Source organism: Balaenoptera acutorostrata, chromosome 18 (assembly GCF_949987535.1).
Source record: "Balaenoptera acutorostrata chromosome 18, mBalAcu1.1, whole genome shotgun sequence".
Lineage (NCBI taxonomy): Eukaryota > Metazoa > Chordata > Mammalia > Artiodactyla > Balaenopteridae > Balaenoptera > Balaenoptera acutorostrata.
In genome coordinates this window covers 2,478,942-2,502,263 of record NC_080081.1, presented here as the reverse complement: position 1 = coordinate 2,502,263, position 23,322 = coordinate 2,478,942, and the positions used below count along the sequence as shown (strand labels likewise).

General features: G+C 47.4%; 2 protein-coding genes across 2 annotated transcripts in view; one reads left to right on the top strand and one right to left on the bottom strand.

Moving 5' to 3' along the window:
• The window catches only part of COL4A1 (collagen type IV alpha 1 chain), a 151,914-nt gene extending 139,294 nt beyond the window's left edge, over positions 1-12,620 (bottom strand). Inside the window, exon 1 of the mRNA XM_057533226.1 lies at positions 12,369-12,620. Within this exon, the coding sequence (XP_057389209.1) occupies positions 12,369-12,449 (81 nt within the window). The 5' untranslated portion in view covers positions 12,450-12,620. The remainder of the gene's footprint in view (positions 1-12,368) is intronic.
• A 69-nt stretch (positions 12,621-12,689) lies between these two features.
• Positions 12,690-23,322, top strand: part of COL4A2 (collagen type IV alpha 2 chain) — a 177,023-nt gene continuing 166,390 nt past the window's right edge. Inside the window, 3 exon segments of the mRNA XM_057533227.1 lie at positions 12,690-12,957; positions 13,266-13,353; positions 13,460-13,514. Coding sequence (XP_057389210.1) covers positions 13,310-13,353; positions 13,460-13,514 — 99 coding nt within the window. The 5' untranslated portion in view covers positions 12,690-12,957; positions 13,266-13,309.

The following is a 23,322-nucleotide window of genomic DNA, read 5'->3' as shown; positions in this document are numbered from 1 at the left end:
CCATTTTACCAAGGTCAGGGAGAAAGGTCTCCAGGGTGATTCCAGTTTTGCACAAGTCGTATGAAATTATGCTCTTTTCACATTAGTCACTCAGAGGAAGAAATCGATGGACGACAGTACTCTTCCAAGTGGCTATAAATTACCAACGGTCAGAATATCTCACAAGGACTGAAACAGTGGAAACACTGCCACTTCCTATACGAAATCACTACAGTACATTTCATTTCAATTTGCTTTTGTTGGTTTTACTGTTGTCATGCTTCAAAGCCCAGTTTTACATCTAGGAATACTTTAAGGATAGAATTATTCCCTTAAAATATGCAATTAAAACATATTTAATTAACTTGTGTGTGAATAGCATTATAATCCTAATAATCCAAGAAGCTTAAATTATCCAAGAAGCTTATCTCATTTTAAGGAATGAAGTAGAAGTAAAAGAAAGATATTTTTCAGTCTACATAGCTTCAATTACAGATAAATATCAATAATATAATAATGAAATCAATACTACAAGCTAACATTTCTTGGACTAAGGATGTGGCAGTCACTCATGTATGTGCTTTACATGTATTATCACGTGTACTATCTTCACAACAATCCTATAAAGAATTAGCTTTATTACCCCTATTATAGAGATGAGAAAACTGAGACACAGAGAGGTTGAGTAGGTTGCCCAAGGTCAAACAGCTAGTTGCTGGTAAATCAAGGATTCAAATCCATGAGGTCTGGCTCCAGAGTCTGTGATTGTATGATGTTCTTTCTAGAGTTTCAGAAGCTAAGTGAAAACTTTTGGGGCAAAAAGAGAACAGTGAACGTTTTAATTTTTTAGTGTCATATCTATTACACCATTATTAAAATTACTCTTACTTTACCTTGGGCATATACCAGAATACAAAATATAAGAACAATTTTAACTGCCTGTGTATTTTTTGACCCAGAGTGAGTACTCAACACACACTTACTGAATGCAATTTCAAATTATTTTGAATGCCAGAAGCAAGATACTGAGCTAAGAACATAGTAATTTGTGCTGTGTGCTTAAGTGAATTCTTAGCCTTGCCTGTTTTACTTTCACCGATGTGAAGAAAAAAATGGCATTTTGATTACAAATTTGGCTTCTAGTCTAAAACAATGCCCAAAGTTACGTATGTTTTAAATAAATTATCCAGTCAAAAGAAAAATACAAATATCTCTGTAACATATTAATGGATAATAACCTCCACGAAAGAAGAGAAAAATCTAAGGCCAACAAGAAATAATAAAAAATGATTAATTATAGAAATTTTTTTAAAGTTTTAAAAGCCTGATTGGTGGACTCTAAGGGAATCAATAATTTCATGAAAAACTTCATTTCTTCCTGACCTGTTCTGCTGTGTTAAGCACTGGCCTTATCTTTTTTTTTTTTTTTTTTAAACATCTTTATTGAAGTATAATTGCCTTACAATAGTGTGTTAGCTTCTGCTTTATAACAAAGTGAATCAGTTATACATATACAATATGTTCCCATTTCTCTTCCCTCTTGCATCTCCCTCCCTCCCACCCTCCCCATCCCACCCCTCTAGGTGGTCACAAAGCACCAAGCTGATCTCCCTGTGCTATGCGGCTGCTTCCCACTAGTTATCTATTTTACATTTGGTAGTGTATATATGTCCATGACACTCTCTTACCCTGTCATATCTCACCCCACCCCCTCCCCATATCCTCAAGTCCATTCTCTAGTAGGTCTGTGTCTTTCTTCCCGTCTTGCCACTAGGTTCTTCATGGCCTTTTTTTTTTTTTTTCCCTTAGATTCCGTATATATGTGTTAGCATACTGTATTTGTTTTTCTCTTTCTGACTTACTTCACTCCGTATGACAGACTCTAACTCCATCCACCTCACTACAAATACCTCAATTTCATTTCTTTTTATGGCTGAGTAATATTCCATTGTATATGTGTGCCACATCTTCTTTATCCATTCATCTGTCGATGGACATTTAGGTTGCTTCCATGTCCTGGCTATTAAACTCTTAGAGGAAAACATAGGCAGAACACTCTATGACATACATCACAGCAAGATTCTTTTTGACCCAGCTCCCAGAGAAATGGAAATAAGAACACAAATAAACAAATGGGACCTAATGAAACTTAAAAGCTTTTGCACAGCAAAGGAAACCATAAACAAGACCAAAAGACAACCCTCAGAATGGAAGAAAATATTTGCAAATGAAGCAACTGACAAAGGATTAATCTCCAAGATTTACAAGCAGCTCATGCAGCTCAATAACAAAAAAACGAACAACCCAATCCAAAAATGGCCTTATCTTGAGTCTGGTTCTCCTTGTGGTTGCAAGGGGAAGTTGGTTGCCTGTGTCAACTGACCCTCCAAGCCTTGCTCCCAGCAAGCTGGAGCCAGAGAGACAAAGCACAGAATGCAAGTCTTTCCCTTTAGTCTGATTGGGCCCACTCAGGTCATGTGCCTATGTCTAAATCAGTAGGAAACTCTAGGAGAAATCCATTTATGGATTAACCAGACTCCATCTCTGGAGCTGGGAATGAACTCATCTTCCCTTTCATGATAGGAAGAGGTGGGAAGCTGAACAAAATTGAGTTCCTGACAGAAAAAAAAGACAGAGGAAATGGAAGCTGGTTAGGTTTTGAAAACCTGAAGTTTTCAAAATGATAAATGATGTGGATTTAAGTGGAAGAGACATTTTTTCTGCCTTTAATAAATATATAATGTATACTTTAAAAAAAAGTTTTAAAAGCCTGAATTCCAGAATAAAGAAATATAATTTTTATTATTTTCTGGTATTTAGGAAAACAAATTTTTATTATTACTAAGGCGTCCAATAGCCATTTGTTCAGAGTTGCTTTAACAAACTGATAAGAAGCATCTGTTGCTAGCATAATGTTTACATGCACAAATGTTTGTTAAAGATAAGGTGTGAATGAGGGATGAATCGAGAAGATTGCTGCTCGTCCTGTGTGATAAAGAGTGCGTCACCCCCAGCTTATCAGCGACTGGGGCTGATTCTGGACCAGGTCTTCGTACTTATCTGACATACAGTGACCCAGGGGCTGCACTACCCATATTGCAGTATTTTTTCCCATCACTAACCCATCTCCCTGCTTTGGCAAGTTCATCTTAATTTTACAGGCCATTTCCTGACCAAAAATTACGAGTTATCTTAAACCGCTAACCCCAAGTGGTCTATAATCTCCAGGAAATGGGTTTGGCCATAAGAAGACACATAATAGGAATCCTTCATTCAGGGGCCCAGGAGGCCAAGGCTCGGAGGAGGTGGGCGAGGGTGGGCACTGCAGAAAGGTGAAGGCACACCCTGGGGGTCCTGCTCACAAACCTGAGTGGGTTCTGGCTCAACCAGCCTCTACGCAAACACCGAGCCCACCATCAGCAGATGCCAAGGTGAGAATAGAGCCTTAAAGACGGAAAAACTCTGACATACAGCGGATCATCCTGCGAACACCTGTGTCCCATGTCTTGATGGGGACAGGATGACCACAGAGGACAAGGGTCTTGTCCAGGCTCCAGCTGTCCCCGTTTCCCATCGGCCACGCCCTCTCCTCCAGCATCCTGGCACCCCACATGCCTGCATCAGGACCTTCCCACTCCTAAACCCCCAAATAGCACCACAGGGCTGGAAGTGCTGCAGTAACAACGACCAACAAGAAAAAGGGAACATCAGAAACAGGAGAGTCATTTTAAATACAAAGGTTCAGCTTCTGCTTGAGTGCAGACCACTCTCCCAGAGCAGCATGTCTATAGCTCACATCTATCAAGCGGCTGCCCCTGTAAGTGAAGAGAATGGACGAGATCTGTGGTCCCCGGACCTCCACCACCAGCATTGCCTGTTGGAAATGCGATACTCAGGTGCACCCACAACCCTAATCAGAGAAGCCGGGAGGGGGGCCGGGCGTCTGTGTCCCACCCAGCATTCCAGGGGATTCCAGATCCACTGCTCTGGTGGCCTTCAGTGTTTCTCCAGCCTCAAGATGCCCTGATGATGTAATTACTTTGCTATTTATTCCTCAGAATTTGCTCATTTAACGAGCATGCAGCCAGCACGGTATAAACGCTTTACAAACATTAGCTCGTTTAATTCTCATGCCTGTCCTGGAATCGAGGCACTACTGCTGTCCCCATTTTACAGATGGCAAAAGGTGGACAGAGAGAGAAGCAAGTTGCACATGTCCACACAGCTGTACGAGGCAGAGCTGGGATTCAAAGCAGCACCCATGTGCTTCCATGCAATGCCTGCCACCCCGTGCGGGCAGAGTGTGTCGCTGGGCTATGCTCCTCTCTGGATGTATTTGAAACACTGCAATTGTCTTTCCAGGAGTTTAATGCAAACTTTGTAGAGAAACAGGCATTTCTTTTGCCTGGCTAATTTTAGAGTTCTTGGAGTTAGGCTGAATTCTCCCACAGTATGCAATAACTTCTATTTAAGACACATAGTTAGATCAAGTATTTTCCAAGTGGACACTGCAAAAAAAAATGGACCAAACTATAATTATGCGGCCTTTTTCCCTAATAAAACTTTGCACATTTTAGGTAATAATGATAATAATATCACCTTAACTCAAGCTTTAATGCAAGAATAGTCTGGACCTGGCGAATAAGTTTCATGCAACTCAGTAATTAACTCCGTGACATTAAAGTTTTATTCTTTAAAAAATGCCAAAACGCAACTCAAAAATCAAAGCTAATGAGGAAAAGGAGTTGCTTGTATTTAAAAATGACATTTTAAAGCTGATGCTCTTGGATGATATGGAAATTAACACTCATGCTCAAGAAAAAGTCATTACTTGCATAAAAGGATAACTGGATTTTAGAATAAATTTTGATGGTTTTTTCTCATTACAAAAATAATATGCTTACTCTTTTAAAATAAAGTATTGTTAGAGATGTAGTAGCCAAATCTGCCACTGATTAAAATATACATAAATATTATTTCCTTAATAGAAATGAAGGAAAAACACCACAATACTTATCATTGGGCCCATTTGTAACATTCTGAAACAGGAAATCAATGCTGACTTAGCACCCTCAAAGATGCCCCATATGCTAACCGAGGGCTGTTAGGAGTGTTTATCTTTCTAAAGTGAAGACACAGGCTGCCAGCACCTCCATCCTCTGAGCCTTCTTCAGCTCTAGGTGTGTGAGTGGCAGCTGGGAAAAGCTTGTGCAAACAGCTTTGGAAACACTGAGTTACAACTAGAAAACGCTGAGTTTTGTTCTTCATAAAGGAATATGCTGATTTTCTAAAGGAATATGCTGATTTTCTAAAGCAAAACTCAATAAAATTTTTTTAACAATTTCAATTAAATGTCAAATACAGGAATACCGTCTCTACATATTCCGTTGAGTTGGACAACGTTTATTGAATCAGCTCAACTCTGTGTGAGTGACTCTACCATGGGTCTCCAACTGTCAGGAAATTTGGTGAAATGGGAACAGGGCAACTGAGATCAAATTGGCCTCTCCCAGGTCACAGCCAGCATCTCTTGCTGTTATCTGAATAAGAAAGAAATGCACACAGCACACAGAGACCTGTATCCAGTAATAGACAACAGTTAATTCCAAAACTCCTAACAAAGTCTTGATGAGCAGGAAAAGTTGAGGACGTTGGATCATTCTCCTCTACCAGCGAGAGAACCAACACATACGCATGTAATATATTGCCTTAATGTCTGATTTGGACGCTTGGCATTTGTCTTTTACTTGACCACAAATCAAGCAAGCTTTAAAACTCAGATGACTTTAAATGTTCTTATAGTGTGCAGACTAAAAGCCAAACCTAGCAAATCAGGAATATTACTAAGCCACGGAATAAACTATTTACACAAAGAGTTCAGCCTTGTGTATATTTCCAAGTCGTGTTTAGTCTATGGCGGAATATCTGCTCCTGATTCCAAATTAAGAGGAAACACCTTCGTTTGGCATTACTTTCCTTTGTGTTGCCTAAAACTGCTACGGGGTCAGCAACGCAACATCATTTCCGGGAGCAGGCACTCAGCTCCCGCCAGGCCTCCCCAGGGTCCAGAGTGAAAGGCAGGCAGGATCACCGAACCCACTACAAGTAATTCACGACTTCCCTCCATGTATCAGGTACTCCCCCAGACAGTGGGGGCATTTTTCAAAGAAGCTCTGTCCTCCAGCATCTCAAAATCTTCAAGGGTGTTGAACCAACATACACGAGACAAAGAGATCCCAGCCACGCAGCAGTGATAACAGCTATCGTCTTCTCAGGGTTTACTTGCTTCACACGTACAACCTCTCTGAACATCTTAAAGGTGTCTGCAGATGTTGTGTTGTCCTCATTTGATGGATCAGGGACCCGAGGCTCAAAGAGATTACACTGCTCCATGGAACACAGAGGTAAGTCCTTCATGACAACTACCCACCCTGCATGCTGGGGAGTATGAAGACAAAGACCAGATAAGTCCATGAATCCACATGGCGAAGGGTATGTAAAGCCAAGCCAAATTAAAACAACAGCAAGATACCACTACACATCTATTAGAGTGGCCAAAATCCAAAACACTGACAACACCAAATGCTGGCGAGGATGTGGAGCAACAGGAACTCCCATTCATTGCTGGTGGGAATTCAGAATGGCTCAGCCACTTTGGAAGAGAGTTTGCTGGTTTCTTACAAAGCCAAACATACTCTTACCATATGATCCAGCAATTGTGCACTTTGGTATCTACCCAAAGGAGTTGAAAACTTAGGTCCACACAAAAAGCTGCACACGGATGTTTATAGAAGCTTTATTCAAAATCAGCCAAAACTTGGAAGCAACCAAGATGTCTTTCAGGAGATGAGTGGATAGATGAACTGTGGTCCATGCAGACAATGGAATATTATTCAGTGCTAAAAAGAAATGGGCTATCAAGCCATGAAAAGACATGGAAGAAATTTAAATGCATATGAATAAGTGAAAGAAGCCAATGGGAAAAATCTACATAATCTATGATTCCAGCTACATGAAAAGGCAAAACAATGGAGACAGTAAAAAGATCAATAGTTGCCAGGGTTTGGGGAGAGAAGGGGATGAATAGGCAGACCACAGAGGACTTTTAGGGCAGTGAAAATACTCTGTGTGATACTATAATGATGGCTACATGCCATTACACATTTGTCCAGACCCAATGATATACAACACTAAGAGTGAACCCTAAGGTAAACTACGGACTTTGGGTGATGACAGTGGGTCAGTGTAGGTTCATCAGTTGTGACAAATGCACTAACTGGTGGGGGATGTTGATAGTGGGCGAGGCCATGCTTGTGGGGACACAGGGGGTAGATGGAAAATCTCTGTACCTTCCTCTCAATTTCGCCTTGACCCTGAAACTGCCCTAAACAATAAAGTCTTTATTAAAAACGAACAAATGAAAACCACCCAGCCAAAGAGTTGGAGACTTCTGGTCAGACAGGAGGTAGCCATCATCAGAGCAGAGGAATCACGTGGTCATAACGGGATCTCTGAAGACAGACTCAGGACAGCGTGAGGAATGGGCTGGGGAGAAGACAAGGCTGAAAGGAGGGCAGGAGCGGGAGGGATTCGGGGCGACCCTGGCACAGGGTGACTAGACCTGGAATGGTGTCACAGTCATGGGAAGAGACGGCCAAGGGGGCTCTGAGGAGCAGGTAGAAGGAGGAAGGGTGGAATGAGTGCCTGGGTGACATGAAGGTTAAAAAGGAGGGAAGGGTGAGGCCTCCACATGAAGCCACGGTCTCTGGGTTGAGCATCAGGAAACATCGGGGCATCAGGAAACATCGGGGCATCAAGGACCAAAACGAGCCACTTGGGAAGAAGGGCAGTCGGTTGGTGAAAGATGGCAAGCTCGGTTCTGGACATATTTGCTAAGGCTGCAATCAAAGCAGGACAGCAAAGGTGAGATGTTCCATGGGAACGTGAGGAGACCAGACTGGGGTTCAAGAGAAAGGTTTGGAGTCCCCTTCACGGAATGCTGACAAATCATGGGAGTGGGGAGGGCGGAGAAAAAGAGAAGCCTGCTGGAGCCCAGCCCCGGGGCCCAGCCACCCTGAGGGGCCTGGAAGAGGAAGAACAGAGAAGCAGAGAAACAGAAAGGACCCCAAGACAGACTGATGTCACAGGACTAAGACCAGGAGAACAATGGAGGGAAATACAGGACAGAACCGGTCCCCGTGTGCCAGACTATAAAATGCTAACCCCTGAGTCATTCTTCAAGCGGTAAACTCCTCAAAAGAAACTGACGATGGAACCATTTTCTGGTTTACATCTCTTTCATTGTGTGCACAAGAATGGGAGGAATATCTCATTTGTATTGTTCTATAGCTGACATTTCTTAGTGGTTGTTTAATAACAGCAGGAAGAACAATGCTCTGATGATATTATTTTAGGCATTCTATTGTTGCTTTTGCTTATTTGAGCCCAAGAACTCAAAATACCCAATCTGCTTGAGAGACACTTTAACGAGGCAAATCCTTGTCCAGTTTCTGGAACCGTCGTTAGAACAAGCATCGTATACCTCATCAAGACAAGTGCTGTAAATTATTCACTGATTGATGCCCCCTCCCTCTCTAAAAGGATTTGTTTCAGCGGGTCACTTGTGGGTTCAGTTTGTCTGCAAAATCTCTACCAGTTCTAAACTAGATAACCGAACTTGTTTAGTGATGGCCATCCTCACCAGTTCCAAGAAATCTGAAGACAGTCTTGTTAATGAATAATGCGGGGTTTTGTGAATTCCCCCATGCCCTTGCCCCAGTGAGGGGAGGTGTTCTCGGTCAGCTCCTAAAGGCACTCCTGCCTACAATCAGTCATCCGTGCTGGAACTCTGCAGACATCCCAATCCACCTGCCACCTCCGGAGGGGGCCTTTGGTTGAGCTGGGGTCTTATCGCAGCTCTCCTAGACCTCCGTGTGTCTCCACCCCTCCCAGGGGAAAGTTCAGATATCACGCCTGTTAGTCATACAAGCAATGGCATCTTGGTACCTCAAAGGAGGGAACCTTAAGGTCTTCTTTACATGCAAAGACAGCCTGATTAGTGAAAGGGCAAAGGAAGAACTATCCAACCTTCTGAGTATGATGCACATGACAATCATATGAAAATAAGATGCCAGGTCTATGGTTCCCATTCCTTCCTCAGAGTCAGAGGTGGGATGTCCTCCCGGAAGTTTCCTCTGAGCTCCCCAAAGCTGGGTTACGTGCTCCTATGGCCCTAGGTTTTACCCTGACTGTAGCGTTTACCAGCCTGAGTTGTATTTGCCTGTTTCTTTCTCAGTACTTCTCAGGAGACCACAGCCTTCCTGGGGGAGGAGGGTGGGCCCCACTCACTGATTCACGGCCAGCGCCTGGCGGGGGGTGTGGCCTGAAGATGTGCTCAAGGCGCATGTGTGGGATGAAGGCAGGAAGGATGGACGGGGCGGGGTGGGGGAGCAGATCTGCCAGGGAAACTGAGGCAGGGGGTTACCAAGTCCTCTGAAATCATCTGCTTAATCAGAGCAGACACAACATTTAGGATCCTCCGGTCCCTAAACCACACTTGTGTGTGTGTGACTACACCATTAACACACACACTAATAATTCTATAAGTGTACACTCACACACACACAGGCTAGGCACACTGTTTCTCCTGGTTGGTATTAGAGGCGCTCCCCTTCATCCCGATACCGTTCCATGCATGAAGAACACGGTGATTTAGATGATACGTTCACCAAGATCACTCCTGAGATACTGGGTTCATGTTGCTGTCACTGGGACTAAGTCAAAAATCAGCCTTCTCTTTGAAATTACATTCCCAGCAGAATGTGGTCCACATTCATATCAGAATTAAATATCCGTTTGAGTTCTAGGTCATTCAGTCTCAGAATGGTGACTAATGGTCTGGAGATGCCAACACCCTACACGGGCATCACCACACTTTGGCAAAAGTTCACATTTCTGATCCTGAAAAATAATTTGTGAAGAAGCATCAAACAGACCAGTTGGAGGGGGGAGTTTGGAGGCTGCAGAAGGAAGAATTCATTCAGCTCATGACTGCGTGACTCAGAACCGAGGACCCTCAATCCTATGGGCAGATTTTTGTCTTAGGTCTGCACCCTATTCCTCCTTCCTTGCCAAAGAAGAAAAGTTGGGGAGGGGAGTGGGGGGGTAGGAAAAAAAATCACTGGCTTAGAAACTCCACCCACTGGTAAATGAACAGTATGGTCATAGCAGATATGATCAAATATAAAATCTAACAGCCTTTCATGTGAATAATAATAAGTACAATCTCTGCCTGGCACCTAGTAGGTGACGTTTGGGTGTACCAATGCAGGTAACACAGATTCAGATACTCCAAAAAAGCAGGTAATCCAAGAATCATTTTTATTGGCTATTGAATTAGGATTTGATTGACTGGCAGCATCTTATCATTCAAAATGCATTTTTAAATGATATTCTGCTTGGATCAATATGGAAATTATTTCAACTTTTTGGTATCCCTAACAGCTGATTTTGGAAGGAGGTAAGCAAAAAAAAAAAAAAAAATGTTACCGATGGTGTGAAAAGTGAGACAAATTTTTAAATTAGCCAGATATTATTTTTAAATGGATTTTCTTGTACAGCCATAAGTCATGTTCATATTAATAAACTTTCTCTCTCTGAATAAACCAGGGAAAATATGGCAAAATGATAATACCCATTAAGTCAACTGGTGATCAGAGGGTGTCCACGTGCCAGATCTCTTAAAACATTACATGAGATTTGAAGGATACAGCACAGCCAGGACAGGGACGTACAAGGAAAGTAAAATAAGCCCGGACGCAACAGTAATGAGTTTGATTTCCCACTCACTGAGTGGTTCATTCTTCAAAGTCCTGGCTATTTGAAAGCCGGCTCTCATAATTGGCTTTGCTTTGCTAATATTATCGATCAGAAAAAATCCAAGCCCAAACAGAGCTTCATATTTCCAAATAGAGAACTTTCTCTCATTTCCTTGCCATCTCTCCTTGGAAGTGTTAAATCTTTGGGTCAATAGTTCTAGACCCAAATAAAGTGCTCTAGAGCCACCTCTTTTGGAAGTATTTTGTCATCGTGACCAGAGAGTGTTTAAATAACCGACTAGGGTGCCTGGCTAGACTCTGGGCTGGGAGGAACAATCTGAAGTTAACTGCTTGTGTCATCATTAGGCCTTTCCATACCTAGTGACACAGTTGCCAGCAAAGAGCCAGATTCTCAACTGCAAGACATGTATGCATATCACCAGTTTATTCTGGCAAGTAACAGTTAATAATTTATAAACAATTAACTGAAGTCAGTGAGCATCATTCTTCCTGAAGAGAAGAAAAAAACAACAAACAAACAAAACAAACAAACAAACTAACTAAGAGCAAAATCAGGATGTGAAACAAGAGTAAGTGGGAAATGCCGAAAGTAGTAACATCATTTTTAAATATTTGGGGTGGGGGGAATGCAAAATGTGTTGAGAAGGCACACCTTCCCAGGGTTTTGTCTACAAGGCTGTGACACTGGGAAACAGCTGAGGTTTTTACTCCATCTGAGGGGAAGGAAAAAAGCAAAGAACAACAGTACATCAGGGACCGTCTAGAGCTGGACGCCTTTACTTGTGCAAACCGAACTCCCAGATCCTTTCCGGGCAAGCGCACAGCCGGAGGAAATGAAAACTAGGAAAACAATCTGTGCACAGAACAATGAGATGGAGTTTCATTTTGGTTTCACACTCAAATATAATGTGGTTATAATTTTTTTACTATATTAGTAAAAGTCATCGAGTCGAGTATGGAAACGTTTGAAAGCTGCACGACAGAAAAGCTCCTCTGCTGTCCCTCAGCGTGCTGCAGCGACAGCAAAGTCGTGGGAAAGCAAAGATACAGCTGTTTCCAGGCAAACGGCCCAGGACTGTTCAGCATCAACCACCAGAGTCTCCAAAGCTCCAGAGAAACACGCCCAAAGCGACTCCCGGGCACATGTGTGGGCTCCGAACAGCACGGGGCGCGCGTGTCCGGCCCTCCGGCCCCCGGCCCACTCGGGCGCCCGGGGCAGGTGAAGGCACCCGACGGCCAGGCGCCCCCGAGGTGCGAGTTCAAATCCCCCTGACTCCCGGGCACCCTGCACCAAGTTCTGCTCGCCCGCCCCCGGCCCCGAGGAGTCTCCCCTGACTCGCCCCGACTCAGCCCACAACAAAGGAGGCTCCCTAATGGATGCGCGGTCGCAGCCCACGGGGGTGCCCGGCGGGGACCGGCCGCGAGAGTGCGCCCGGCTGTGCCGCGCGCGACCCCCGGGCCCGGAGGGCGGCTCCGGCCGCGGACAAAGGGCCCGCGCGGGGCGCCGGGGCGCAGGGCGGGACGCCGGGAGCCGAGCCGGCCGGGACTCACCTTCGCGGCGGCCCGGCTGCTCTCCTCGTGGAGCAGGAGGGCGGCGGGCAGCAGCAGCCAGACGCCGAGCCGGGGCCCCATGCTGGCGCGCCCGGGGCGGCGGGGACCGGCGGGGGACGGCGGGGGGCCGGCGCCCGGGCTCTTGGGGGCGGCGGCGGGCGGCTCACTCTCGCACGGCCGGGACTCGAGCGCGGCGCACCGTCCCGGGCGCGGCAGCTCGCGGCGGAGACCTGAGCGCGGCCAGGCGAGCTCCCCAATTTGTTGGCGCTGCCCCTCCCCTCGGCGGCGCGGGGCGGGCGGCGCCTCAAAGGGGGAGGACCCTGCGGCGCGGGTAAGAGGCGGCAGGAGCGCGCGGCCGGGGGATTGTGGCCGACGCGCGCCGGGACGCAGGGCTCCGCGCTCTGCACCCACCGCCGCCGCTGCCCGCCCCGCGCCCCGCGCTCGCCGACCCGGCGGAGCTCCGAGGGCGGACGCGAGGGCCCGAGGTCGGCCCGGGGAGCCCGGGAGGGCGGTTGCGCTGCTCGTGCCGCCGGCGGCGCTTCTGGAGGGCGGAGGCGCGCGGGCGGCAGCCACTGAAGCCGGGCCCGAGGTAAGAGCGGCCCTGGGAGGCCGAGCCCCGGGCGGAGGGCAGGGATTCGGGCGCCCCGTGCAGCTGGGGCTGCGCGCCCGGCTCTGGGAGTGGGAAGGGGGAGGGGATGGAGCGGCGGCTGCTGAGCGGCCCCGTCCGGGCCTAGGTGGGCAGGCTGCCCTCTCCCCTGCCTCGTCGCAGGGCGGCTCCCGGTCACCCCCGGCAAGAGGCGGGGACGCGCCCCGCTTTCCCTTGTCCCGCAGACGGAGGCGGGCGGCGACGAGGCTCCCTCCCCAGCCGGGCTAAGCCCGCTTTGTCTCGTCTTCCAGGCTAGGAGGGACGGATCGGAGCCCCGAGGGGCCGAACTGGGAGCATGGACCGAGACGAGCGCGCGGCGTCGCGCCCTGCCCTGCGGCGGTAAGCGACCTGCTGCCTGTCCCCTGGGTCCCGCGCGCGTGTGCTTCTCGGAATTTCCAAGCCGGGGCCGCACACTCACGGCGCTCCTCCCCCCTCTCCCATCCAGGTGGCTGCTGCTGGGAGCTGTGACAGTGGGGTTCCTGGCCCAGGGCGTCCTGGCGGTAAGTCCTGGCTCCCGTTCCGGGCCGATTCGCGTGCCGGAGAGAGCGGTGGGGACACCGAGTGGCCTTGCCAGAAGGCCACTCGCGCGTGCGCACCTGAGCGTGTGTCCGTGTGTGTGTGCCTGGGTGTCCCCGGCGCCCCATACCCAGCCCAGGCTCTGAGAAAGCACGCCTTCCCCCCCTCACCCCCGAGAACTCCGGTTTGCCGTCCCTTGGGTCCCCCTTCAATCCTGTGCGTTACTGGCGTCGGCTCTTCCTTGGGAACCAATCATTTAAAACATGGCTCGCGGCATCCTTTCCCCTCGTTTGAGCAAAACCCGTCGTTAGAAGCAAAGCTCAGCCTTAGAATCGAGGCGGTCAGACACGTGGCCCTGGGGCGCCAGGCTTCGGGGGAGAATAGCTTGCGTGGCATCAGAAGCTGGTGTCGGAGGTCCTGCCCTTGGCAGGGTTTTCCGTTCTTCTGAATGAGAGGCTCTGGGGGAATGGGCGGGGCGAGGAGGACCGGGCGACTTGGTACTCCTGGTGACGCCGAGAGGGAACAATGGCAGAAAACACCGTTTTCTTGCGAGACGCGCTCTGGCCCCGGAAAAGCCAGGGTGGGGCTGCTGAGTCTCCCACGGGGACCCTGTTTACCGAGTCCCCCTCCACCCCAGCCCCGCCATTCAAGGTGACCCTGCCAGCATTGCCAGGCGGTCCCCGCCTGCTGATTGCACTATGGGATTTTGTACTTGGCAGCAGGAGCCACTTGGGTCGAACTTCGTGTGGCATGGCTGAGCTGTCACAGCTTTGCTGGGTCGCTTGAGTTGAGGACCCAGATGTGTGAACTGCAGCTGAAGATCCAGGGCACTTACCAGGCGTCCTGGGCCCCACCCTCCCTCCTCTGTCTGATGGAATATGCTGGCACCTGATCTCCCAGGTGGCTCAGTCAAGAGCCCCCCATCCGCACTCTGGGTAGAGTGTACACAGGCACAGTGGGACCTGTGTTCACGGTTTGCTTTGAATTCTGTTATTTCCACATTGTTCCATCCTCACATAAAACCAACGAGGATTTTCAAGGCTGTGAGTGAGGAAGTGCTATCCTAGCTTGGGAAAGAACCTCTAGCCTCACTTTTCTGCTGCAGTTCAGGGCCCAGATTGGGAGTCAGAAGAGGAGTCCATAGACTTTGACCGGAACATTCCAGGCCAAAGTTTTCTTAAAGCTCGGGTCTGTCTCCCCTTCCTTTCCACACGCCCTGGTTTAAGAAGATCAGAGCCTAGAAATTTGAACCAGCCCATTGGCCTTTATGGGTCCTTATGCACTCACGACTTACAGGACTTGGCCCAGAGCTGGGAGCCAGGGCAACGCATGCGCGCGCACGCACGCACGCACGCATGCGCGCGCGCACACGCTCAGAGAAGGAGGGGGAGGTCCCTGCAAAGGAAAGTGCCCAATCCTATTGAGACTGTGCATTGGTTGTGCTCAATCTCCCACACCCCTTCGTCCCCTAGAACCACTTTTATAACATCAGTGTTTTCCTTCCTGAGAATGATGAGAATCTTATCTGGCATAGATCCTAAAAGTGGTGGAAAGGGCTTCATGTCAGAAGACCTGGGTACGAAAGGCAGCTCTGCCCTGGTCTCATACATCCTGAGCCCGCGTTTCCATACACTGAACAGAAGAGAATATCCCCCAGCCTGTTACAGGGAATATAGCTCTGTGCCTTCCTCCAAAGCCTCTTAGGTGCTGCATGCTCATCTGAGTCTCTGCTCCCTGATCCTTGGATGGGACCCAGAGCATTTACTGCCTAGCAGCGCTTCTCAGGGGGCAGCCCTTGGACCCCTACACTCACCTGGAAAGGCTGGTTAAAGACTCAGACCTCTGGTCCACATATCAAAATCTTCTGATCAGACTTTCGGGGGTGAAGCCTGGGAGTCTGCATTCCCACTTGATGCTAAAGTTTGGGAACCACTGAGTTAAGAGTATTGGGTTGGAAGGCATTGGAGTCACTTGCCAGTTTATGGCATTTCTAAATCTGCAGATACAAACAGATACTTCTGAGTCATTTTACTAGAGACACATCAATACGTATTATTCAACAATCATGGAATTTATGATGTTCGACAATGGATGTTCCACTTACTAACTTCTTATTGACCACTGGCTTTAAGAGCTGTTACTCAAGAAATAATGCCTTAATCTTTAACTATATTTATTTAAAAAAATCTTTCCTCATTGTGGCAAGTCCAGCTCCTGCCCTATTTGTCTGCCACACTCAGGAATCCTGTGTCTTTGCCCGTTTGTGCCAAAGAGTCTTCCCAGGGGTAGGTCGAGTCAGTGAAAAGGGCTGCTCACTGTAGCTTGAAGAGTTTTGTAGCAGGAGCAACAGAAAATGGGTAGCAGAGATGGTAAATAATTATTTAATGAATACTTGCTATGTGCCAATTTTTGTGCCTTAATCCATCCAAGTTTCATAGGAAAATACACCTACCTGAGTAGGTAACTTTTATTACCCCCATTTTACAGATAAGAAAACAGGCACAAAGAGTTTAAACACCTTGCCCAAGGTGTCTCTCTTTGTAAGCAGCAGATCTGAACCCAAGCAGCTCCCCACTGCTTGGTTGCCCAGGGTCAGAACTGTTATGTAAGTCAACCACTGATTTTCAGTAGTTGAGTCTCCTGGTTGTGCTTCCCTTGCTCTGGACACAGACAAGCAGAACAAAGCCCACCCACTGGTTTCTGGGAAGGGGAGTCCCCCTCCACCTCCTCTCCTGCTTTGCTCTGAAGATCAGGAGCCCGGAGCAAGGGAGACGCAGCACGATCTGGTGGCCAGAGGGAGAGAGGACGGCAGCAGTCCCCTGGCAGCCTGGGCTCGGGACCCAGCGTGGGTACACGCACCCTGGGTGTGCGGCACTCTGTCGACAGGCTGCCTTCCTGCCGCTGCCCGGCCTGAGGGCGGGGCCGGGGTGTGAGTGCACGTGAGACAGCCCGTCCTAAACGGTCACCATCCCAGGCTTTGAAGGCAGGTTGCCCGGGGCTCATGAGCCCCTGTACCGCACTATTGCTTCTTATCTCAAGACGTGGGGCAGCAGCCTTGAAGATCTGAGAGAGCAGCCCTGTGCGATCCTGGGGGGAAGAGAATTGCAGAGAACAGAGACCTTCCCAGAGATCAAATGTGCTATGGGCTGGGGTGACCTCCTGACCTCAGCCGGGGGGAACTTAGATTCTCCAGGTATCAGGAGGCAGCCAGGAGAGCTGGACACAGAGGTCCCCTATGCCCCGGGAGATGCTGGGCTCCAGACTGCCTTCCCACCAGCTCAGATTTCCAGGGATCCAGGCTCTGGAAAATTCGCTTGCCACTGCTGCATGCTGCCACACCTTTCCCTGCCCCCAAGGAAAGAAAAGAAAAAGAAGGAATATGCTCTTTTTTTTTTTTTTTAATTTTATTTTATTTATTTTTTATACAGCAGGTTCTTATTAGTTATCTGTTTTATACACATCAGTGTATACATGTCAATCCCAATCTCCCAGTTCATCCCACCACCACCCCCTCCCCCGCCAATTTCCCCCCTTGGTGTCCATACGTTTGTTCTCTACATCTGTGTCGCTATTTCTGCCCTGCAAACCGGTTCATCTGTACCATTTTTCTAGGTTACACATATATGCGTTAATATACGATATTGGTTTTTCTCTTTCTGACTTACTTCACTCTGTATGACAGTCTCTAGATCCATCCACGTCTCTACAGATGACCCAACTTCGTTCCTTTTTATGGCTGAGTAATATTCGATTGTATATATGTACCACACCTTCTTTATCCATTTGTCTGTCGATGGACATTTAGGTTGCTTCCATGACCTGGCTATTGTAAATAGTGCTGCAGTGAACATTGGGGTGCATGTGTCTTTTTGAATTATGGTTTTCTCTGGGTATATGCCCAGTAGTGGGACTGCTGGGTCATATGGTAATTCTATTTTTAGTTTTTTAAGGAAACTCCATCCAGTTCTCCATAGTGGCTGTATCAATTTACATTCCCACCAACAGTGCAAAAGGGTTCCCTTTTCTCCACACCCTCTCCAGCATTTGTTGTTTGTAGATTTTCTGATGATGCCCATTCTAACTGGTGTGAGGTGAAACCTCACTGTAGTTTTGATTTGTATTTCTCTAATAATTAGTGATGTTGAGCAGCTTTTCATGTGCTTCTTGGCCATCTGTATGTCTTCTTTGGAGAAATGTCTATTTAGGTCTTCTGCCATTTTTTGATTGTGTTGTTTGTTTTTTTAATATTGAGCTTCATGAGCTGTTTATATATTTTGGAGATTAATCCTTTGTCCGTTGATTCGTTTGCAAATATTTTCTCACATTCTGAGGATTGTCTTTTTGTCTTGTTTGTAGTTTCCTTTGCTTTGCAAAAGCTTTTAAGTTTCATTAGGTCCCATTTATTTTTGTTTTTATTTCCATTACTCTAGGAGGTGGATCAAAAAGGATCTTGCTGTGATTTATGTCAAAGAGTGTTCTTCCTGTGTTTTCCTCTAAGAGTTTTATAACGTCCAGCCTTACATTTAGGTCTCTAATCAATTTTGAGTTTATTTTTGTGTATGGTGTTAGGGAGTATTCTAATTTCATTCTTTTACATGTAGCTGTCCAGTTTCCCCAATGGAGAAGAGACTGTGTTCTCTCCATTGTATATCCTTGCCTCCTTTGTCATAGATTAGTTGACCATAGGTACGTGGGTTTATCTCTGGGCTTTCTATCCTATTCAATTGATCTATATTTCTGTTTTTGTGCCAGTACCATATTGTCTTGATTACTGTAGCTTTGTATTATAGTCTGAAGTCAGGCAGTCTGATTCCTCCAGCTCCATTTTTTTCCCTCAAGACTGCTTTGGCTATTCGGGGTCTTTTGTGTCTCCATACAAATTTTAAGATTTTTTTGTTCTAGTTCTGTAAAAAATGCTATTGGTAATTTGATAGGGATTGCATTGAATCTGTGGATTGCTTTGGGTATTACAGTCATTTTCACAGTATTGATTCTTCTAATCCAAGAACATGGTATATGCCTCCATCTGTTTATGTCATCTTTGATTCCTTTCATCAGTCTCTTATAGTTTTCTGAGTACAGGTCTTTTACCTCCTTAGGTAGGTTTATTCCTAGGTATTTTATTCTTTTTGTTGCAATGGTAAATGGGATTGTTTCCTTAATTTCTCTTTCTGATCTTTCGTTGTTAGTGTATAGCAATGCAAGAGATTTCTGTGCATTAATTTTGTATACTGCAAATTTACCAAATTCATTGATTAGCTCTAGTAGTTTTCTGGTGGCATCTTTAGGTTTCTCTGTGTATAGTGTCATGCCATCTGCAAACAGTGGCAGTTTTACTTCTTCTTTTCCAATTTGTATTCCTTTTATTTCTTTTTCTTCTCTGATTGCCGTGGCTAGGACTTCCAAAACTATGTTGAATAATAGTGGCGAGAGTGGACATCCTTGTGTTGTTCCTGATCTTAGAGGAAATGCTTTCAGTTTTTCACCATTGAGAATGATGTTTGCTGTGGGTTTCTCGTATATGGCCTTTATTATGTTGAGGTAGGTTCCCTCCATGCCCACTTTCTGGAGAGTTTTTATCATAAATGGGTGTTGAGTTTTTTCAAAAGCTTTTTCTGCATCTATTGAGATGATCATATGATTTTTCTCCTTCAGTTTGTTAATATGGTGTATCACATTGATTGATTTGCATATATTGAAGAATCCTTGTATCCCTGGGATAAATCCCACTTTATCATAGTGTATGATCCTTTTAATGTGTTGTTGGATTCTGTTTGCTAGTATTTTGTTGAGTATTTTTGCATCTATATTCATCAGTGATATTGATCTGTAATTTTCTTTTTTTGTAGTATCTTTGTCTGGTTTTGGTATCAGGGTAATGGTGGCCTCATGGAATGAGGTTGGGAGTGTTCCTTCCTCTGCAATTTTTTGGAAGAGTTTGAGAAGGATGGGTGTTAGCTCTTCTCTAAATGTTTGCTAGAATTCACCTGTGAAGCCATCTGGTCCTGGACTTTTGTTTGTTGGAAGATTTTTAATCACAGTTTCAATTTCATTACTTGTGATTGGTCTGTTCATATTTTCTATTTCTTCCTGGTTCAGTCTTGGAAGGTTATACCTTTTTAAGAATTTGTCCATTTCTTCCAGGTTGTCCATTTTATTGGCATAGAATTGCTTGTAGTAGTCTCTTAGAATGCTTTGTATTTCTGCGGTGTCTGTTGTAACTTCTCCTTTTTCATTTCTAATTTTATTGATTTGAGTCCTCTCCCTCTAAAAAAGAAGGAATATGTTCTTAAGCTTTTCTCTTCTCCTTCCAATCAGCTTAGTGATAAGTTACAGAAAATGTCCGGTGCTCAGATGCTTTCCATGCTCGAGTTAAGACTCCTGGAGATCAGGTCTTTTGCAGAATTCCCTGGAGCTCTAGTCCTGTTGTTCAAAATCTGGGCCCCCAAGAAGAAGGGAAATATCACAACGTTCCTCCTCTGTTAATGGAAAAACAAGGAAATCTCCAGCTCTCTGGAGGCTCTTAAAGTAATCCTCCCTGCATGGCTTGTATGGCTTGGCCACAGTAAATAACACCAGGGATTTGTCATAGCATCCCAGAACAGATGCAGGTATAAGGGGGATGGACGGACCACAGCTCTCCCACTGCCAGTGAGTATATTTAGAACCAGAGAGAGAGAGAAAAAAAAAGTGCAATTCAAGTAAAAAGTTCTAGAATAGAAAACAAAGATTTTGCTAAAATAATAAAAATCAAAGGATTGTCTGTCTTCCTGAGGAGAGGGTTAAAAAAATGGGTGACTGGCTTCAATTAAGCAAGAGAGAAAATGCGAGGGAAAAACAAAAGTGCAGTGGAGAGAAACCTGATCGATGACGATGATGTAATGAAGATGTCAGTACTTAGAAGGTGGTGGTTTTGGAATGTCTTGTACTTTTAATCTGAAAAGCGATTTTCAGATTAGGAACCTCTGATTAGAGGACGTGAGAGGAAAATGTGAAGTCAGCCTCCCGCTGTAGCTGGTGGTGTCACCACCGGCGTGGAAGGTGGTAGGTAAGGTCGGGAACCCCGGCCTTGGCTGATTCGGCTTGTACGCTGGGCATTCTGCGCAGGAGCTGGTGGCCCCCAGGACCAGGGACCACACAGCAGTGGGGGAGGCACCCAAACGCCACCCCAGCGTGGCTCCTAACTGGCCGGGTGACCCCAGAGCAAGTCACTTAGCATTTTGCGGGAGGGGCTGGCGTCCCTCCGTGCTGGGCTGCTCTGGGCAGGCAGTCACCCCCGTGAGCTGGAGGGTCAGGGCTGAGGACGGGGACCGCCCCCCCCAACCTGCCCCAGGCCCGTCCCTGGGCTAGGCCCGCACCCCTCCCGACTGTAAAGCCGGGAACGGGATGCTCTTCCAGGCCGGCGTTTGGGCTGCTCCAGAGATGACTTAGAAACAAGCACGCCGCGTGAGGCTTCTTATCTTTGGCGGTGGGGAGCGTCTGTAACCCAGTGAATGATACCTGATCAGCTGGGGCAAGAGGCCCGGCAGGTTATCTGGTGCTCACCTCCTGCCACCGCCCTGGCGGCTGCTCCCACCGCTAAGGGGACCCTCCTGGGACAGGCCTGAATGACTCACTCACCTTGACTTCATCGCCTCCCTGGGGCTGTGTGATTTTTTTTTTTTAATTTTTTTTTTAAATTAATTATTTATTTATTTATTTTTTGGCTGTGTTGGGTCTTCGTTTCTGTGCGAGGGCTTCCTCTAGTTGTGGCAAACGGGGGCCACTCTTCATCACGGTGCGCGGGCCTCTCACTATCGCGGCCTCTCTTGTTGCGGAGCACAGGCTCCAGACGCGCAGGCTCAGTAGTTGTGGCGCACGGGCTTAGTTGCTCCGCGGCATGTGGGATCTTCCCAGACCAGGGCTCGAACCCGTGTCCCCTGCATTAGCAGGCAGATTCTCAACCACTGCGCCACCAGGGAAGCCCGATTTTTTTTTTTTTTATTATCCATGAAAGAAGATTAGAAGGTGTCCAATCTTAGGGAGACTGCGTGGGTTTCTCCAGCCCCCTCCATGCGGTCAGGGAGTGACTTTCAAGGGACATGCGAGCAGCTCTGCCCCACCCACTAGATTCCGAGCCCCCGGGAACCTGGACCTGGTCTCCGTGTCGGGGTCTCCCATCTCCTGCCGCTCCTGTTGTGCACTGGGTGTTCTGTTCCGACGGATTCTGCTACCCTGAATGCGGCTGCCTTCTGAAGCAACGAGTTCTTTTGTAAAGAAAGTGCTCCTCTAAGTGCCGTGCGGTATCCTGAATCAGATCCTGGAAGGGAGAGAGAATACTGGTGGAAAAACTGGTGCAATTCTGATAGAGTCTGTGGGTTAGTGGATGTGCTCATGTTCATTTCTAGTTTTGACAAAATGGGCTGAGGTTGTGTAAGATGTTGACATCACATCATCATGTCTGCGTGAAGGGTTGTATGGGGACTCTCCGAATTCTCTTTGCAGCTTTTCAGGAAATATAATTCATTTCAGAATAAAAACCTGCCCTTAGAAGCCATGAATCAGTCACATCTGGCGTGCAGAGTCCAGACAGGTGCAGAGAGAGCAGAGAAGCAGCAAGCTGTACACTGGGGATCAGCAAAAGGGAGACAGTGTCCCCATGCTTTGCTCTGATAGAAACAAGCAAACAAAAGGCACTTCTGTGTCCTCGGAAATCTAGCAGAAGTGTCGGAAATCTAGCAGAAGTGGCCCCTGCCTGGGGAAAGGGCTTTTGTTCCCCTAACTTGGGTGGGGTTCTTTATGGGGAGAGGGGAGGGAAGGCGCCCCAGTGGAGATTCCACGGCTTGGCGTCTCCGAGGGGCTCCAGGGCTGAGCTACAACGGCCTCCCTCTTCTTGACCGACTGGCCAGGGCGGGAACACGGTTGCACAGTTGTTTCCTGAGCTCGAGACGGCACAGCAGGTTTGCAGGATGGTGTCGTTTCCAGGAGGGCTTTTACATGCTCACACCTCTGGCTCACTCGCTAACTTGTCAGGCCAGTGTCCCGTCCACAGGGGCTGGCCGTATGGGAAAGGGAAGCCCACCACCAGCTTCTTGCACGCCTAGGGCACCCAGGGCACAGCGAGGATGAGAAAGTGGCATGTCCAGGGTCCCCGAGCCCCCCTCCACACGCGCTCCCTGTGTTGCGGCAGGCCACTGCAGAATTTGGAGTTAGCAATCTCCAAGTGGCCACAACTTCTACTGCAGTTATGGGCTGGGGACAAGGGCCAGGAACAAGGATGGCCAACGGCCAGCGGCTGTCACCTGGCACTTTTGCCTGTGTCACCACCCTGCAGGAACAGAGCAGCCATGGCCAGCTCTGTTTCGCAGCTTCGCCCACGCCCGGTCTCTCTCCTCGAAGTAGCCTGAAGCCCCGTGACCTGAAGGACACCCTGCCCCTGGCCTGTCAGAGGCCTCGCGTAGCCAGGGTCAGAATGCCACGCCCAGCTGGAGCCCCTGTCCCTTGGAAATGAGCCATTGCAGAGTCTAATTAAAGTACCCTCCCAAAATTACCGTTAGAGAGCCAGGATTTTAAATCATCATCCATAAGCCCTGTAGACATCAAGCGTTTGTCTTTTCTCACGTAACTTTATCCCCGCTGGAATCTCTGCCACCACAGCCCAAGGCTTAGGGCACATGACGTCTTTCCTCCTGTCTCATTCACGGCTACATCGTATGATCCAGGGCCTGAAACACAGCAGGCACCCAGTAAAGCCTCTGTGCCGTGAATGAGTGAAGGTGTAGCAAGCTGAAAGTGCCGGAACAAACCTTCTGG